General features: G+C 34.3%; 1 protein-coding gene across 1 annotated transcript in view; it reads left to right on the plus strand.

Moving 5' to 3' along the window:
• The window catches only part of LOC140166863 (uncharacterized), a 156,851-nt gene that overhangs the window by 116,545 nt on the left and 19,358 nt on the right, over nt 1-20,948 (plus strand). Inside the window, exons 7-12 of the mRNA XM_072190351.1 lie at nt 4,827-4,951; nt 5,864-5,996; nt 6,028-6,426; nt 17,977-18,138; nt 18,834-18,914; nt 19,572-19,714. Coding sequence (XP_072046452.1) covers nt 4,827-4,951; nt 5,864-5,996; nt 6,028-6,426; nt 17,977-18,138; nt 18,834-18,914; nt 19,572-19,714 — 1,043 coding nt within the window. The remainder of the gene's footprint in view (nt 1-4,826; nt 4,952-5,863; nt 5,997-6,027; nt 6,427-17,976; nt 18,139-18,833; nt 18,915-19,571; nt 19,715-20,948) is intronic.

Genomic DNA, 20,948 nt, shown 5'->3' on the forward strand with positions numbered 1-20,948 from the left:
ATTGACAGAGGTTTTAGTATTCAGGACCGGATTTACCTTTTGGGGGCCATGGGCCAGATCAAAATGCACTGTGAGGAAGGCATATATGCACTCAAGTGGCCAAATTTTGGGTTAGGTGTAAAAACGACAGTGGCGGCAGGTTACAATTTAGAGGGAGACGAGCATATTTTGTTCAGATTTTACCAGGATATTTGCTCGCAACATGCACAAAAAATTCAATTTCAGACTATTTTAGCCAAAAATGAAGGTGAATTTTGCTATATAATCATGTTAACGGATCAGTGCGCGCGAAGTGCGTAACATTTTGTGGTTTTATCCTATATTTACCCAAAACATAGTGTTTTTCGGGCTAAAAAGGAAGATACACGGGGCAATTTTGGGGGTCCTGGGCCCGGCCCATCTGGCCCAATGGTAAATCCGGCCCTGTTAGTATTAACACAAATTTTATGTGATTGAGCATAATTTCTGTTTATTTTGTAAAGTGTCTGTTCTCAAAGTGCTATAGTGCTTTTTGTCTTGTGCAGTCAATGACGTCAACACGGTAAGATAGCCTTAGTGCACACACATCTATGTGGCATCTTTAAATGAGTCCCAATATGCCAGCACTTTGAGTTAATTAACATTCACTATATGAAGCTGCCCCCAATAAAATATGCACTGATGTCTCTGACTGCAAGAGAAGAAAAACACTATGAAAGTTAAATTCAGTATTTCATACCGATCTTTGAAGTTTTGTTCATTATTTTTATTTGAAGGATTTGGGGCAATTTGTAATAACTTGATGTAACATACCTATCCAGGAGTCTAGTTGTAAATTTGAGCCATCTTAAAAATAAAATTGTTCTAATTGGAATTGGAATTGTACCCATTAAACAAAACTTCATGCACATAGCAAAAATAATAAAAAGAAATATTTGGGCAAGTTGAAATGCTAACAGGTCAGTTATAAACCAAAGCCGCTCCAATCTGAGTAATTGGTAAAGTTGATAAAAATGTTGCGAATGAACCTTGCCTAGGATCTCAAGTGTATCTTATCTTGCTGGGATTTTCCACATATTAGGGTTTGTTGAAGGGGCAGACGATTTCATGGAAATTGGATTTGAAATGAAAGTTGTCATGGGCTGGCTATTCAATCAAAACCCACACTACCTCTGTGGAAGATCTAGCTAAAGTCTTCTACAACAGGAGTATGAGTTTCAAATAGAATAGACATTTGGGTAACTTCCATTTGAAATACTCACTCCAGTTGTGGAAGATATAGGTAAAGCCATAATACAGGGGGAGTAGTATGGATTTCAAAATGATTAACCCCGACCAATTGCATTTGAAAAACATACTCCTCTTGTGAAAGATATTTCCAGAATCTTCCACAGAGGTAGTGTGGATTTTAATTGGAATAGCCCATTCAGCTCATTTTGCTTTTAAAATCAGTCACATGCATGCGTCTCCCATTTTAATTATACCTCATACAAATAGACTACCGTTTTGAATACTGTACGATTGAACAGATCTGATTACAACGTTACAGAAATGACAATGTGTCATGGGGTTAGATCTGGCATCATATATGAATAATTAAATGTATAACATGACGTCCCAGGGAATGTTCACCGCAAAAGAACACATGGAAAAGTAATATAATTTAAATCTACTGTTAACCTGCTCTGTCCTATTCTGTTTTGTTCGCAACACCAGCAGGCCCGTAGCCAGAATTTGGTGGGCGCTGTTTCCTAAATGCAGACCTTTTCATGCGAAATCTTTATCCTCTCTGTAATTGATTTTTGTTTTGAATCCTATTTTTAAACAAATTTCACAAAAAGTTCATGATTTGGGGTATATTTATCAAAACTGTTGACATTTGTGGCCCAATTTTGCAGACAAATCAGACCGTTAGCAGATTATTAGGAGGTATACCAGCAGATATTCCTTCTTTATACTTAGGATACTTTCCTGAGTATCTTAATATAATTATGTTGACCATATGGTGATGGGATACATTTCAGACAAATCAATCAGGTCACCCACATGGCCTATTCAGTGATTTGCTCATCAGGAGAACAGTAAAAATCAAAATTTAAATGTTGGCACCTTTGTTATACTGTGGCTCGCCTCAAGTTTGATAGTGACGTAGGTGCATATTTTGCTGTGCGCAGTACCAAACCACACGCTTAAAGTTAATCGCACAGCGTGTACACGCACACGTACAAGAGTATTTTGTCTGCTCACTTGCGCGCAAGGGTGAAAAAGCATTGACATCACTACCAAACTTGATGTGAACCACCGTATAGTGTTATCGATGTGCTAACATAGCCTGCTACATGTAGTGGTTAAGCTGAAAGCTGTGTATTACAGACAATAGTTATGAGGCATTTTAGATGAATATGTAATTTAAGTAGAGAAATTAGTTACATGTATTTAAATGGATCTTCAACTTTGTCAATAATGCTGTTTTCATCATTTTTTTGCTAATTTTTTCATTTCAAAATAACTGATGACAATTTCAATGAATTATACACAATTTAATTTTTTACACTTTTGGTGGGACCACTGAATAAGCCCTTTAAAGCATGTGATTATGTAAGTTTTGTTTGTTTTTAAATTAGGTGAGTTTTTACATTCATGGCTCAAATTTATAACTTGACATCCTGGCAAGGTTGTGTTGCACCTTATTCACTGTATTTACATCTCTCGGTTGCCACAGGCAGGTGTAAAATATGAACCCTAATACAAATATATAACGTTATATCACCTTACATTGTACAACAAGTCAAAAGTAGTATTTAAGCAGCTCGGGATTCTAATTATATTTCGAAAAACAGAATTCCAAAATGCCTGGGGAAAAATATGGTACAGATACCTGTGATTACGCAGAACTTCGTAGATTTTTGGTTAAATTTTAATGCAAGAAAGTGAAACTTAAGCTTTCAAATGTGGAACTGTATTTTTAAAGCAAAAAGTGTCAATTTTGCATAAAATACGCATCATGAACAAAATTTTGATGAAAAAGGTAAATATATCTACTTCTGAGAAAAAGTATTTTGTTACTTCCTTGGGCATTGTTTTCATTTTTTAAAGTGGTGAACCAAACAAGACATCTTACACTTCCCACAATGCATTTCTCTGCCAGTGCTGATTGGATTTTCAGTGCAATGATAGTGAACAAATCCCTCAGGTAACAGAGCTTTTCTAGAAAAGCTAAGCAAATCAGTACAGGGAAGAAATCAGGGTTGATGATTTTTTTTTAAATCAAACAAATCAGATTTAAGAAAAATTTAAATCAAGATTTTTTTATTTAAATCAATTTTTTTTTAATTCTTTCATTCCAAGAACTGCTATACCCCATTATATATTCAAAAGTCAGTGGAATGCTAGACATATGCGCAATCCTATCAGGTATTTACAAAAATTCTAAACTTGTTTTTACATGTGAACATTTCATAGAAAAAATTTGGCAAAAATCATAGGAAAAAACCTGTTGAATTCTGCATCTTGAAGATGAATTTATAGCAATAGATAAAATGTCATCATAGAGGTATTGAACTATATCCAAAAGTTGTACAAACAAAAATGAAGTAAGAAATTAACTTACTTTATCAAAAATGGTAAAAAATGAAATTTAAGTTGATTTTAAATCAATGATTTTTTTTGAAAAAATCATGTGATTTAAAGATTGAAATCTATGTGATTTAAATCAAACAACCCTGGAAGAAGTGCATTATGGGAAGTGTAAGATAACTTCCCTGCACCTTGTAACACAAGGAGACACACTGACTTTCCAATGATTCATATCTCTGGAGTATTGTATTCAAATACTGGCCTATATTGCCATGGAAACTCAAGGCATCTTCATCATGAGCACTGAAATTTTGTTGTATATAATATATCGTGTGTCAGGATTCAACTGATAGAAAGTAAGAAGCTACTATAAAATTTATTTGGACCGTTATCCACACATGTGGGGAGCTGTTTTTTATTGCTTTAGTCAATGATAGTAGATTATTTTACACTCTTATTACACATTGTTGAGTTCAAAGGCAATTTTTGGAAATGAATTGTTTTAAATTTCACAAATCTCACACAATTACATTTACTTGTGATTTTGGTTTCCTTAGGGATAGTTATGATACATGATTCTTTCCCTGACACGTCTCAGTACTTTCATTTCCTGTGTGTCCAAGTTATTCCATGATCCAATTTTCCATTTTCGGTCACTTTTGTCTTTAAAATAATAGGGTAAAAAATGGCCCAAAACTGCATGGACATTATTTATTAGTTCTACAAGGTGAATGTTTTGCTCATTTAAAAAAAACTAATAAAAATGCAATTTATTTAGTTTTCAAATCTCATTTTTCAGAAATTTTGAATCAAAAAATGGTAAAAACAGGTGACACAGAAAAGGATGAGGATGAGAAACATAAATTTTCCTTTATATGATGGTAAATTCAAATATCAGAGATTTATGGCACATCAAATCAAGCATAGTTTGTATACTTTTGCCATCTTGGCTGATGGCTTCATCAAAACTGGGATCTACTGCTTTTTCCACACTGATTTTCTGGAATTTTCTCATCCCAATCAGTGCTCAAAAGAACCATGCAACCTGGTGATGAGCAAAAAGTTCTGGCTGTTCCGGGACAATAATGCAGGAAAAGCAGTAGATCTCAATGGTCATTCTGATGAAGCTATCAGCTATCACCTAAGATGGCAAAATTCTAAATATTGATAGTATTTAACTGGATTTGCCACAAAAATATCATGTATAAATGCACTTCATCTTTATCATTTACTCACCACCTTCCCTTGTATTGTTATTCTTTTGATCACAGGAAGAGGAGCGTGACTTTGTAGATTTGATGCATTATTTTAAATACGCAGCAGCTGCTTATGGTTGGCCTGTATATGCTATGCTACATCCAACTACAGCTTGTTGTAAACTCACAAGCAGATGCAGGTAGGTCATTCACCTTAGGTCTAATATTACAGGGTGTTCCAAAATTAGTACTACCTAATAAATACATGAAGTTTCCCAAAACACCAAAAAATTTGTTGTATTTCTTCTGGGAAACTTCATGTATATCTTCAATACAAAAGGTCAACATTTTCATATGATGGTAAGCTTTTCATCCCAGCTACACATACTTTAACTTTAAGTACATATCATTAGATTTGTACAATTTACTTTGAGGACTGTTAAATGTCAAAATGTCAATTTTTAATAATTTGCCATAAAATTTGTATTATATCGCAAATTTCGAAAAATAAATTATTTAATATCAGAATTACAATCCTCATATTCAGAAGGCAATTGGTGTGTCTAATATGCTCTCAGGTCCCAAAAAATAATGCGCAAAGGTGGGTTACAGAGCCGTTACATTTATTTAATTTCAACACACAACATAACATCAGCATTAATTTTTTGTGAAAATTTTGATGTGAAAAACTGTAAGGTTGAATTTCGTAAGAGGATGTCAAAATTGAAATCTTATTTTGCTGGCAAAACGACTGTCCCTTTATTAACTATCTCCACCCTGGTATCGACTGCAGACGACAAGTTTCAATTTTATTTTAATTTTAAAAGTTCTGAATTGTACATTTTCATAACCATATTTGGAATCAGCATAAAAATGAATTAGAATGAGTACAAACAAGCCTAGTATTGGTTCAGTGGTTCTTAAGATAGTTCTTGATATTTTGAGAAAATATCTCAAAAACTTTTTATGTTGAAGCCTATATGGCTAGCTTGCAGAGCATTAGCGTGCCAAAAGATGTATTATTTTATAATTATTATTTATTTGCTACTTAATTAAAACAAAGTAATAATATTTTAATTAATTCATTCATTTCACCTTTTCCTTCACTCCAGATGTTGCTGTTCCCGTCCTAAAGACTCATTCACAGCTGACGATGACAACTGCTGTAATTGCAATCTAGCAGCGCTGAAAAAAATAAGCGGACTTCCGAACGCTGACTTTGTCTATGCAACATTCCACTCGGCGGTTAGTTAGTAAACACGCCCGCTTCGATTCAATGGAATTCCTCAGCAAAGAATTTGGGCTAGACATGGAGGGGACACATCTGCTTGGGAATGTATCCGCAGATGCTAATGGTGGGGGGCAGTTTAATAATAGCGCAAAAGTAGCTAACGAATCGGGGATATTTTTAGGAAGTAGTCTTTCATTTCAGGAAGAAATGGATAATAGGTGCTTACATCAGGACGGTGGGAGCACGTCGGAGAGAGACGGTGAGGTGGAAAGGACTACTAGTACTACCACTACATGCATGCCTTGTATGAAGTGCTCAAGAATGCGTGCTAATAGAGGGCGCCACCTTAACAACAACACACCTCCTCGCAGATTTTCAGCCCAAAGATCACGGACATCCTCAAAAGTCAACAGCGATCAGAGTTTGGATCGAAAGCTGAAGAGGGTAGGAATTTTTTCAGATCGGTTGTTTAGTAATCACTCATCAAAATTGGGATGAAACAGCGCCCTCAATTATATCACCTAGTTATATAGGTGGCCTAGAGAATATTACACACATGAAATTATCACATTCATTCAAAAAGCATGTTTCAAACCCAATGTTTAGAGAATTTTAGCATGATATATGTGATTACACTAGTGCATGAGTGAAAGTTATTTTTGTTGTTGTGTATTTTGTTAAACAGCCAAAATTCTTGAATCAGACATTCTGAAAAACCTATACATCACCACTCAGGTTATCATGGTTAGGTTTCACCCAAATGTACCTTCTTAATTAGATATTTAATTAGTATAATTTCATCAGTGCACACAAATAATCCTAGATCATATAGTTTCTTTAGGCATGAAGTCCCTATCGGGTACACTCGCAACCATTTCTTGGTATTACCCTCTTATAGGCATGCTCATACTTAGCTTAATATTTCAAGACTGGGATTACACCGCTTATGGAATAAAGCTGTTGTGACAATGGGCTATTCCTGTTATAATCCATACACCCCCTATGGAAGACATGACCTTAATCTCCCACACATGGGGTGTAGATTTCAAATGGAGCCACCCATTCAGGTAACCCCATTTGAAATTCACACTCCTTGTGTAGAAGATTTAAGGTTATGTCTTCCACAGGGAGACATATGCAAATATTGATTTTGAGATATTGGCAAAAAAGTGTTTAAATTCTTTTTTTATATTATTTTAAGTGATTGATAAATTGATGTAACTTTGCAAAGACAAGTTGTATCAACATGTGGTTTTTGGTTTCTTAAAGCTCTAAATGTCCTCTTCAAAAACAAATTTACAACTCATTTTCAACCATGATCGATATGTGACTCATTCCCCTTGATCATGTCACATTTATAGAATAGGTATCCCCTTGACCATGCATATCTTTGACTTGTGGATGTGGTCAATATGTTAATCAAAATGCTGATTCTGATTTGACTGTTTGACAAACTCATAACAACACTTCAAATTTGAATCTTGTAGTTGTATGTTAATTTTTGTTGCATTGGCAATACAGTTTTCTTGAGTGGAACATGAATATCATATCTAAGGTATCAAAGGTGATGGATTCTTACTTTTTAATTGCACAAAAGGCTTAATCCTTATTATTTGAGACTAATTACTATTTGAAGGATTATAGATTCAACTTGAGCAATATCTGATAACTAAAATTTGTATAGATAATTGTTCCATTCAAGAAAGCTTTGCCAGTAGTAACTATTGAAAATTGGAAAGCATAATATCATGATACATAATGCAAGAAGTATTCTAGAAATCTAAGCTAATATTTGCAGTTAGAGAAATTGGCAAATTTAATTATATTTTTTATATAAAAATTTGCTAAAAATATGTTTTAAAAGCATTTGTTAGAAGAATTGTGTATTTATCACTTTAAATTAGTGAAAATATTTCATTTTTTGTAAATTTTGATCAACTTGTTTCAAGCTTATTTTGATGGAGTTTGGGTCTGATGAGGAAAAAAAGAAGGAAAAACTGTATTCAGCATTTAATTTTAAAACCTTCGCAAGCTTTTGGGACATACTATTTTTTTGCCTTATGGGCCTATATGTTTGATTTTGATGGGTGACAAAGTTGGTTTGTCTCAGATCCTCAAATTGTGTTTTCAACTGATTGAGTGTCCCAGGTTAAAGAAGAAATAAAACAAAGGGAGTTAAAGTTTTGAAGTTTCCAACACAGAAATTACAGAATAAAATATTGTTTAATAGATTATACATGTGACAGTCAATCAAAATAGTTTGACATCTGTTCTTAATGTTATTAGATCAATAATTGTAAATCAATTAACTGATTATTAGTACAATTAATTACAAATCACATAATTGTGTTATGATGCTTTTCCACTTTCAATGGTTATTATAATGCATCAATTTTTGTAGATTTTTTTGCATGTTGTTACATATTTGACTGCTCGCTAACTTGCTTGCTTGCTTGCTTGCTTGCTTACTTGCTTGCTTGCATACAGACAATGTGCATGGATAGTTGCATGATTGCATGGTATGATATTATTTTATGCACACTTCATCACATGCATGGCTTTGCTATTTAACATGTTAGCACTTAGCACATGCACTTAAATGATTTGCACTGAGCACATTTGATTTGATTTAATTTTTGATTTTGATCAGTTTATCGGACAACTATAAATCCCTTAATTCTAATCAACAGAAATAGTTTTAGCGAGATTTTTTGCAGGTTTTGTAGATTTTACATATTTTTGTCCCCAGCACAAATTGGCAATTGAATACAAGAAAGTTGTAATTGTATATTAAAGCAATCAACGATATCAACATTACAAATTTGCAATGCATTGTGGACAGTTTGGTACAGTTTAACTCCGACCGATCAGGAAAATTGCTTTATTTATTATTCATTTATTATTGTAATATTGTTATCATTGAAACAAATTTTACATAATTAATATGTGAGATTACATTATTATCATTTTTTTAGTAAAACATTATTTTTAAGCACAAAAAAGTAATTTTCAGAATAGATCATGCAGAGTTCAGCTGTTCAAGTTTAGCAAAGCCATTGCTCAATTAGTAATGCAATATGTAATGCTGATATTGCCAAAATAACTTCTTGCATTCAACAAGCAAAACTGTTTTGTTTTGTTCACAGCACAAATGGTTTTGTTCAAAATGATGTTGTACAGCACACTCCTGTCTCTGTATTTGCTTATCTCAACTTAAACTAATCTTCCACTTACCAGTACCCATCATGGACTGCTACTTAGCCCATGTCCTAGTAAATTGTTGTGTTTATGCTGTAGGATACATTGCTCGGGTATGGTTTCTGGTAGGGGTCAGAGAAGCTGAAAGTTAAGACATGTTTAAACCAATTTTCCCATTGTTTCCATTTTTGTATCTGAGGCCTAGATTTTTGACCAAATTAACAATCTTTTTACAAATTTAAAAACATGACCCATTTTTGTACCAAAATTGACCTAGACCTATGTGCAAAATGAGACTAATTTTTGCAGCACAGGATGGTCATTTGAACATGTATCCCCTTAGGGTATGTAGAGCCATTTTATGTAGGAACATATCTTGATCTGAATAATATACTGCCAAGTATACCAGCTGTTTTATGTGTCCTACTCCCTATTCTAATCTTACCACTAGCCCCAGTGAATTCCTTACTGGGATATATTGTAAAAGGTTAAATGCCGCCGAGCGATTTGCTTTATTCTGCAACATAAATTCCATCAAGCTTTGCTATAAAGTACTATCAGAATAAAATTGGAACATTTTTCACAAATTCAGTTTGTTCCAGTGGGATAGCATTCTTTGGGATCTTGAAAAAAATTGACCCATCGACCCAAATAAATTTTGAGCGGAAAGGGCAATCAGACCTCTTCTTTTTTGACCTAAACATGTTGCCCTATATATATATGATACCCATTCCTGCATGAATTGTCAGCCTTACCTAATCCTATTTTACTACCTTAACCTATTATCATCGTATTCAGAATTCAAGTATTCATAAACGCTAAAGCAAAAAATTACAATAGCGCATATAAATATACCACGATCCTTGTGAACATGTCATGTGGTGTAGCTGCATATTTTGAACAAGCCAGTGTGTTAACGCTGTCAACTTTGCAACACAATTTCTATTCCTTTCCTTTGCTGTGAACTATCCCATTTCCAAAGTAGAACCTTGCAGAATCAGATAATATTTTCAAATAATAAACAAATAATATATAACAACAGGCTTTTTGAGAAGAAAAAAAAATGCACTTGTTCTTTTAAAAATGTTGGTGTCACTGACTCAGAACTTTTATCTTTTGAACTTCCAATCGGTCAATTTGAGCAAGTTTTTGCATATACTAATAATTTTTCTGTAAACAATCAAACAAATGTGCAAATCTTAACATTAATTTGTATGTGGTTTAGTGATACTAATGTTTGCTTGAATGTAACAAACAATTGTTACGTTGTGTTTGATTTGGGAGTGATTACTAACAACTATTGTTTTGATTATGTGCAAAATTTGACTTGCAGCTATGCATCTTGGGGAGCCTTTTTGGTGCATACGGTCATGTTTTATGTGCAGGCAGTTGCGTTGCTTCTTTTCTCTCTTTTCAATTCATTGTTTCGTTTATGTGATGTTTTTTATGGTTACAATGACAGGCCTTTGTTCCTATATCCCATCATGCATTGTTTCAAAGGGGTTCCATATATTCTCATCTCATGCGCTCAAGTCCATCACTTGAATGCAGATATGGAAGGTGGAAGTGCCCTGTGGAATAATGCATTGTTGGATATGTATATATAATAGGGAAAGGGTCTATTTTGAAAGTATGCTATTCAGACAGGAGACATATTATAACAATTAATTCAAAAAGATCTGGATATTTGGAAAATAGAGGCATTTACTTCCAGACAATTTTGCAGGTATATAAATATGTCCGAAAGCAAACTGTAATCTTTCAAGCATCATGAGTCATTCATTTTACAATTCTTTGGGTGAACTAAATGGAAGAAAATTTACCAAATATAGTTTTGGTGTTGTTTTGCTAATTATGGAATGTTGCATATCGTACAGAAAAAATGGAAATAAGCAGGCTATATTAATGCAAATGCTAGGCATTAAACTTGGAATAGTCTACAGCACACTAAAACCTATATAACAATATTTAAAAAATGTACATTCTTTATGGATATTGCTGGTGCCAGATCATAGGAAGATATTAACCCATCTGGCCAACTTTGGATCTAAAACTGGACTTGGATATTGCACTAAGACCTGTACATGTAAGTTGAAGTCTGTAAGACTTGCCCCATACATGTAGCAATTAGTTTGGAGTATATATTTTTTAAGCATATTTATTTGTAACAGGTGTCTAACTACTTGTAACATAGCAACTTAACTAATTTGATAATAAAGGGAAAGGGGCAAACATTTATTTGCAGAAGTCTGCATTAATTACATAACTGCTCAAAATAGATAGAAAGCAATGCTTATAATGGTTTTGTATTGCATATGGAAATGCACTGCACCAAATATAAGAGCCAGCCATTGACATTTCATGATTTAAATGATAATGTAAGCACTAGATAATAAGCTTTAAAATGATACCAAAATTACATAAATACTTGTAGGTAGCATCAATACTTTTCAAGATTTGGATAATTTTGAAATGATACCTTGATATTTTTGCCAAAGTGCTATTTTGAGTAATGGGCCAATTAGTTTCCTGCTCTACGCAGGATTGAATAGGGATTTATTATTTAAATTGATTAAATAAGCCTCTTTTTAATAAGTACTTTCAAAGCTTTGAAAGTCCACTTAGTCCCACAGTCAAATAGCATGAAATGAATAATTCCAAAATTTGATTTTTTTTTTATTGGAATGTCATCTTTAAAGGTCTATAACTCAAAAATAAGTCTGGTGACTTGTTCCAAGTTTTGTTGGAGCTGGTCACATATGTTCATTGGTATTTTCAATGTGGACTTGTACAAATATTGCAGGGGCAAGCAAATATCTATAAAAAGAAAATCAAAGCCAAAAAATAAACAATATAAACAAATAAAAATGTGTACAGCAGCTTTTGTTTTATCATATCTAAACTCTGACCCCATCAATTGTGTTCCAAATTATATATTTCCAAAACCATAGTCCAGCAGGAATTTTAAAATATCAATAACCATGAACATAAGAAATCTTGATTCTCGCTCGCTGAGTGGATTTGTTAATTTTCACAGAGAAAATGAACCCTTCATTTATGTCCCTTCAATTTATGTCCTACATGTAGTTTGAGCTCAAAACAAAAGGTACAAATTTGTAGTCAAGTTTTAAGAATTATGGGCAAAAAAAGCACAACTAACTGAAGTGGGAGCATAGAGCTAAGCTAACCATAATCAATCATATAGAAATATATAGATAGTCAGCGCCAGCTGCTCACACTGAAATATTTTCATAGAATTTCACTACATGCATGTACAGAGGAACAATGTTACAATCAGTTATGTTGATTGGAATGTAAGATAACATTTTATGCTAATTAGTACAATATAAAGTGATAATTCATATGCAGACACATACATATATATTCAAGTTAAAAGAAACTGAACATAAAAGTGTTGTTCAACAATGTTTTAATATAAAATAATTCACTGACGTTTCGTACAAAAGTACTTTATCAAAGTGATGAAATAGAGAATGTCTCATGAAGGAAAACAAAAATGAGAAACGCGATGTTAAAAGGTGCGTAGTAGAAATGGCTTAATCATAAATTAAAAGCAGCGACCATAAGCGATATCGCAGACAAACTCTAGATATAAAATGAAATGCAAAGAAAGAGGAAGAGAGAGAGAGATGAAAATGAAGGAAGTAAAGAATGAAAAAGAAAGAAAAGAGAAAGAAAGAAAGAAAGAAAGGAGGTAAGAAAGGAAGGAAAAAGAAAAGAAAGAAACAAAGAAAGGAAAAAGAAAAGGAAAGAATGAAAGTAGTCCTATGAAAGAAAGAAAATAAGATAAGAAAGAAAGAAAGAAAAAAGAAAGAAAGGAAGAAAGAAAGAAGTTAAGAAAGAAAGGAATGAAAAGGAAAAGAGAAGAAAGAAATAAAGAATGGAAAAAGAACTAAAAAGGAAAGGAAATAATGAAAGTAGGCCTATGAAAGAAAGAAAGAAAAACGAAAGAAAGGAGGAAAGAAAGAAAGAAGGAGAGGAAGAAAGAAAGAAGGAGAGAAAGAAAGAAGGAAGGAAGGAAAGAAAGAAAATGAGAAAACACAGGAAATTAATATATATTCAAGCTGCTTATGTAGCACTTACAACTGTGGTATCATAAACAAAACAGAAAATATTTGTCTGGACATTAATACGAGTAAAGTGTTGCCTAAAGAAAAGAAAACCATATCAAAAAATTAATTTTCTGGACATCTGGTCTTTTATGGTAGATCGCATCATCACTTGTTCCAACAGTATCCCCAATTTTGAAATATTTCTCAAGAGCCACAAAACCCGAGCTGATATTACAAAATTTGCATTCGTCAGTATCCTCAGAATAAACTGGGCTAGTATTTCAAAGGCATTTTAATGATGAGGCTAATGGTTTATCAATATAGATTGAATAAACAGAGTGAGACAAGTAAATGGGGTAACTGGTGTACTATATATAAATCCAAATATGTGCTCTAGATGTTTTCAAGTTCGTTAAATGTCAAACATTTGGCTACTTAAATCGGCCATACCCCAGTGGAAGATTTAAGAAAAGTCTTCCGCCGCAGAGGGAGTGTGTTTTGCAAATGGAATTGGCTAGGGTTAATTATTTTGAAACTCGGCACTCCTCCTTGATGTATATCTTGCACAATTGGAGTGAGTTTTTCCAATGCAAATTACCCAATTGTCTATTCTGTTTGACACTTACACTCCCTCTGTGGAAGACCTTAGCTATATCTTCCACATGGGGTGTGGATTTTAAATAGAATAATCCATTTCATGTCATGATGGAAAAGAGAGAAAGAACAACATTTTCTTCATGCCTGCACATATTGTAAAATATATCTCCCCGTGAACTTTTTATTGTCATCTTTATCTCTCACCGTCTCATCTCTGCTGCTGTCACCCCTTCTCAACAGTAGATCAGGCTAGCTGCTATCATTGGCATCATGTACAATTGAAGCACCATGTTGGGAAGATTCATTCCGCCGTTTAGGTAGGAGCATGTTAACAAGTTTTAGAGATGTGAATGAAAATTGGGGCGAGGAACTTCTTGGTAACTATTGGATGTTTGTGTACCTTGTATCAATATCAAACTGATGCAAAAAGGAAGAGAACAGGTCATAAAGAGCTGAAACAGAATTATAAATATTTTTGGGTACAAGTGAGGTAACATCGGTACTAGACAGAGCGCAAGTTTGCCTTTATTCAAATGCAATCGTGAGTTATTTTGAGGGGGTTATATTGGCATATTAGACAGTTCACAACTCTAAAATCAAATCAACATTTCCAATACTTCAGGTTAGATTTTCATCTTAGCATAGAGCCAACAAAGAGTAGTTTGACTATTATCAGTTTCAGCTTCAATGACACCTCTGTTGTTGTTTTTTTGAAAAGGTATTTGAGTGATTTGATGAGACAGGTGCCCTGTTCAATTCCTAGCAAATTAAGGCTGTATTGATTGCAGATCTATTTGCTCCATTGCATTCACACACACGAACCTCCTGCGACAGTGAATGGAATTTGTTCAGCAAGTCACAAGGTGCCACTGTAGCTGGAATGTATAGTAGTATTATGGTATTTCATTGAATTTGTATAGATAGCACTATGACTATAGAGCTCTACACTGTGATTTTTATGATACAAAACAGCACTTTTGGAAATGTTACACTTAGTACCGTAATTCTCAGAGTATAAGCTGCGGTTTAGCTTTCATTTCAGTATTGACCCAACAAAAGGTAGTGTACCTATTATTTTGGAAGTTATTCAGTCACATAATTGGCACTCATTCAAAGAAATATATATTTATAGCTGTTGTTACCTTGCTGTTCAGCTCAAATATGTTTCTTTTATATTCAGCGATCATTTAATGATCATTTAGTGACTATTTAGTGATCATTTAGTGAACATTTAGTAATCAATTAATGATCATTTTAAAAAATGTCTAAAATTTGATCAAGGTGATTTTTTTATTATTTATTTATGAACTCTGCTTTGCTTTGTTTTTCATGAAGAAAAATATTTCAGTGAAAGTTTGTATGAGAGTAATGCTAAGTTTTTATATTCCATTGTAATGCTAGCTTTTATCTTTGGTTTCTTCATAAAATCAAGGATTGGGTTATTCTATTTAAAATCCATACTCCTCCTGTGGAAGATTTTGGAAATATCTACCACAGAGGGAGTATGAATTTCAGATGGAATGAACACATTAGCAGTTCCAATTGAAACTCTCCCTCCCTCTGTGGAAGATTCAGGTTGAATCTTTCTCAGAGGGTGTATGAAATTCAAATGGAACTGCCTAATGTGTTCATTCCATCTAAAATTCATACTCCCCCTGTGGAAGATATTTCCAAAATCTTACACAGGGGTAGTGTGGATTTTAAATGGAATAGCCCAATTTCAGTCATTCAGAAGCGTGGTTTTTCTATTCTGAAAGGTAGTTAGATGATGGTAGTGTCTTTTAGCAAATAGTAGTTGGATATTGGTTTGAAGGGTTTGGAGGATTTAAATGGCAAATTTTACAAAATTATGTTAAATGTATTTGTGAGTAATATTGATTATTATTTTGTATTAATAACCAGTTATGGTTAACTAATATTGTCACATTCAGTTTCAAGTGATTGGTATAATTTATGTTTGCATCCTTTCATGCCTTTTTTTCCTTTCTTTTATTTTGTTGTTTTTGTTGATGTTGTTACTGTTGTATTACTGTTGATATGGTATGCACTGGCCATACAGGGGAAAGCAACTACTATCCAAAATATTATAAATGTACAAAACAAAACAACATCAGAAACTATTTGAAACAGCTGAACACACCGTAAGTGTTTATACAATTTTTGTAATTTAAAAAATGCACTTTTTTGTAGCCATTATAGGTTGGCTATAAGTACTATTATCATTGTATCTTGCATAGACACTCCTCAAAGTAATTAAAGGATAAAAAAAAAATATTTCATTCAATATTTTTCAAAAACAAAATTATCTTTCAAGATGTTTTAAGTGCCAGATGAAACAGTCATGACGAGACATTTTACAGTGTTTAGTAGAGCATGGACAAGGCCACATAATATAAGAAGATATTCGATTAGGTACAAGTTGGTCAAGATAATCTGGATGATATTTTTTGATCCTTTATTTACTTTGAGGAATTCAGTCAAATTGCTTGAAACTGAATGTAATGTAATGTAATGTACTCATGGTAAGGGGGTACAGGCATTACAGTCTCTTAATTTCTGTCTTAATTCACACACAACTATCAGTTCTTTCATTGCAAAGAGAGGTTAAATCATATATTTGCTTTCATAGCATGGTACATTTCTTTTCATAACAGTCAGACTTTCTTTTTGTCTTATATCCTGTTTCAATTTTCGCTATTCACAATAAGGGCGCCGCCAGCGGTTTGCGACGTAATCGTGATGTATCATGGGAAAAGGTCGACATCCAAGTCCGTGCAATACGAATATTACCATGCTATTACATAGGAACACGTGACAATATTTTTTAGTTTGTCAAAATAAAGGTGTTACACACGAATCGATATGCAATAATACTAAATAATGTGATTTGAAATGTGCACAATTCATTTTTTCTCTATCGATTTGCGTGTAATACCGTTATATTGACAAAATATTGTCACATGTTCCTATGTAATAGCATGGTAATATTCGTATTGCGCGGACTTGGATGTCGACCTTTTCCCATGATACATCACGATTACATCGCAAACCGCTGGCGGCGCCCTTATTGTGAATAGCGAGAATTGGTGAGCATCCATGTCCAAAGGGGACAAATCTATTTCCAAGTTTGAAATGTTGATATTGACCATTGTTAGGCTTAGCATGTGCAAAATATGAAGCTAAAGGGTGTCTGCATCTGTGGAATACTGTGCAAACTCCTGTTAACAGGGTATCTCGCACAGGGCGTAGATGCCGTGCAAAACAGCGGGTAGGGTTGATGAGTGTCCACTTGTGGTATAAATAGGGCATGTATGGTCACATACAGGTGTGGGCTAATGAGTGTTCACTTGTGGTATAAATAGGGCATGTATGGTCACAATCTCCTCCGACTTGTGTATCTTGCAGTTTGGATTGGTTCAATTTATATAGATTCCATTTTGTTAAAAATCACCTCAAAATTTTGCATTTTTATCACCCAAATTCACGATGTCTTTCCTGCAACATCTGGGAATCTGATGGATGCCTGTGCAGGGTTCGATCCTTAATAATATGAACATACAAAGAATCACCATACATATGTTTAACACAAGACCTCCTATGTACCCTCTTGGCAGTTTTGCATATTGAACTTGTTCAGGGGTCAATAACACATATAACACACATTTTTCCTGCACAATGATGATGCAAAATTTGTGCAAGTTATCAGTGTTTACACACTTGCTTGCTTTCTTGGATGCGTGTACCACTTTCAGTTCACTAAACGTGATTGATGGTTTTACAGCACTTATCGTCAATTGTCAAGTTCTACCTTCCGTGGTATGGTTCCATCCTACAACCCGGGATAACTCCAGTGATGAGAAAACTATGACATTTAGACCAATAATGTGATTGCTATGATGACTGGTTGAAGTGCAGGATGTTATGAAAGGAAATAATGATTTATGCCTTATTTGCAATCAAAGAACTGCATTGTTCCGTTTCTTGTTTTGATTTTGTATTGTGTGTTTTCTGTTTTAATTTTGTGGGTGTGTGTGTTTATTTTACAATTTTCAATTGCTTATACTCTAGTGAACCATGCTTAAAACTAACCATTTTTCTTCCCTCCACCCATCACTTCTGTCAATAGGTCTGGGAGACACCGTTTTTCATAGCACTTGATCATGATAGGCAGCAAGTAGTGGTAGCGGTACGAGGCACACTTTCTATGCAAGACTGGTTAACAGATTTAAATGCAGATACACAAAATATATCAGGAGGGGGAGATGGGTCACATTGGTATGGACACAAGGTGAGCTGTTTGTTATCAGTCTGTCTGTTTGTCTGTCTGTCTGTCATCTGTCTGTTGTACAAGACTAGTAGAATGTTTACCAGGACGGGGATATGCAGTGCTCGATATAAGGCAGGCCCTCTGGCCTTGAAAATCAATGTGGCCTGCCACTTGACTTGTGGGCCTGTGATTTTTTTTGCTAAAGTTGGCTAGGCGCACCCAATGCTTACTTCAACATCAATCTATGGCATTACCATTTGTTGATTTGCGAGTCTTTGGTCCTATAAGGCCTAAAAAAAATGTTTGATTGGCGTAACATACAAAAATAGGGTAAGTAGGTAGGGATTTTTAAACTTTTAAAGATGTAAATTGCATTGGAAAAAGGCCTTGGAACTACTTTCTTCTTTTTTTTCATCTTTTTTTAAATTTTATTTTTATTAATTTTGGTTAGGGTTGGGCCTACTTTTAGGGTAGGTCAGGTTACACCAATCAAACATTTTTAGGCCTAAATTCAAGTAAATTGTCACAAAATGTGGACCAGTGTAACATTTAAAAATTACAATTGAGTTTGAGCTCATGGAAATTAATGAGGGCTTGTAGATTTAAAACCCAATGTGTCAGAATGGCCCTTGGAAGATATTGGCTTATTACGAGGAGATATAGGTCATCGAACTATTTACATTAGATTTTAAATGTGTCTTTTTTAACATTAACAGGGTATTGTACAAGCTGCACATTACATCAAGAAGAAACTGCTAGATGAACGACTGCTGGCCAGGGCATTTTCTCATGATGTGGTACGTTTTTCTCTCTCTTTTATGTATATATTTTATGGGGGTACACAGTAAGGAACTTACATGCAATTCGGCATCTATAATTCTTGGTAAACTTTGGCTGTTTAAACACGAGTAAACATAAGAACATTTGCTGATAGACTAAGCCAAGTGTTGCAAAAAGTTCTGAAGGTGTTGCAGACTGCCGCTGATTTTAAGAGAGTTGAAGAAACAAACTATTGCAGTAGTCAATTTAGAATTTATACAATGGTTACCCATGTTGGTCACCTTGCAAAATTGGCTCAGTTGCTTGATGATGCAAACTTTATACATCATATTTCGTTTTGTAAAATCCTGTATCCTGTATGTACCTAAATGGATATACTAAAAGAATATTTGAGCACATGATTATGTAATTCTGTGTTGTTTTAAAGAGGAAGCCCCACCAGAGCAGCTCTTCTGGGGTGAACCAAACCTGCCTGGTTATCAAATTAATCAGTGACAAAGATATCTCTGAATCTGACAGGTGCTAATTGATGCACTAACATTAAAACATCAATTAGCACCTGTCAAATTCAGTGGTAACCTGATTAATTTGATAACAGGCAGGTTTGGTTCACCCCAGAACTGCTCTGGCCGGGCTTTCCCTTTAAACCTACTTTTGATTTTTTTTTACTACAGGATAGGGGAACTCATCAGTATGGTCTTATACTTGTAGGCCATTCCTTAGGTGCAGGCACTGTGGCTATACTTGGCATGCTACTCAGGCCAGAATTCCCACAATTACATTGCTATGCATACTCACCACCAGGGGGACTACTCAGGTAATTAGTGTGTGTGTAGGGGTAGAGGAGTATTACATGCATGGGGGTGTGTGCATAATATATGCCAGCATGTGAGTGTGTATTGGGGGTGTATATTAGTTGGATTGAAGCCTATTACCCCCTACTCTCCATATCAGGGCAATGCTGAAATCAATTGGATTTGGGTATATATGTGACATGGTCTGGGCCATGGAGGCCAAAGGCGGCAAATTTGAAATTAAGATAAAGGCTATAATATGGAGTAAAAAAACAATAAAATATATAAACTTCGCAAAACTTCATAATTGTAGAACCAAGTATGCTAGACCTTAATATGTGATAGCTTAATGTTTGTATAAGGTAATACTTATACTAACTCAATTTTCAAAAATGCCTAATTTGGCCTCCATAAACTAGATCGTGTCACAAATAATATGCTAATGTTAACTTTACTGGATCAGGAATTTTTTCAAAGTGTGTCATACAAAAATAGGAGCAATTGCCAAATAGGGTGCAACTCTACTAATCTTATTACAAGACTGCCCTACCTAAACCCTAACCCTAAACTCTGTAAACAAGGACTGGACTCAAGTCTAGCTAGTTGCACCCTATTCGGTAATTGTACCCAAATATATTTCCTGACTGTGCTGTTAAAGGTATTTGAGCAGATTGACAGGCTTACCCCCATCAAAATGCAGATTTCTAACACTAGTCTTGCACTAACACAACATGGTTTTTTTACAGCTTTAATACATGAGTGATGTTGGTTGTAGAATTGAGATTGGGAATAGAATTAAGTATTTGAGTGTGAAGTAACTCTATTTATGTAAGCACTCCTCTGTATGGCAGTACCTATATCTTCCACAACTGGAGTATTACAAATGGAAGTTGCCCAGTTGTATTTTCTATTTGAAACACATACTCCCTCTGGAAAATTTTAGCTCAATCTTCTACAGGGGGAGTGTGGATTTTAAATGGAATTAGCTCAATTTGAAACATTCCAATAGGCACATTTGATATTTTTCTGGGTTGGTGCCCAGGGTATACTCAAGTTTGGTTTGAGTAAGGGTGAGCCACTGAGAAATTGAAAGTGGACCCATTAATATACCATTTTTTCAAGACATTGGGACCCATCAATATATATATTAAGAGCCAACATTTTCCAAATTTAACACAAACTGTTTTAGTTTTTGCTATTTTTTCCCTAAATTTTGGGAAAATTCCAAAAAATTTAGCTACAATGAGGCAAAATTGG

This window comes from Amphiura filiformis, chromosome 12 (assembly GCF_039555335.1).
Source record: "Amphiura filiformis chromosome 12, Afil_fr2py, whole genome shotgun sequence".
NCBI lineage: Eukaryota > Metazoa > Echinodermata > Ophiuroidea > Amphilepidida > Amphiuridae > Amphiura > Amphiura filiformis.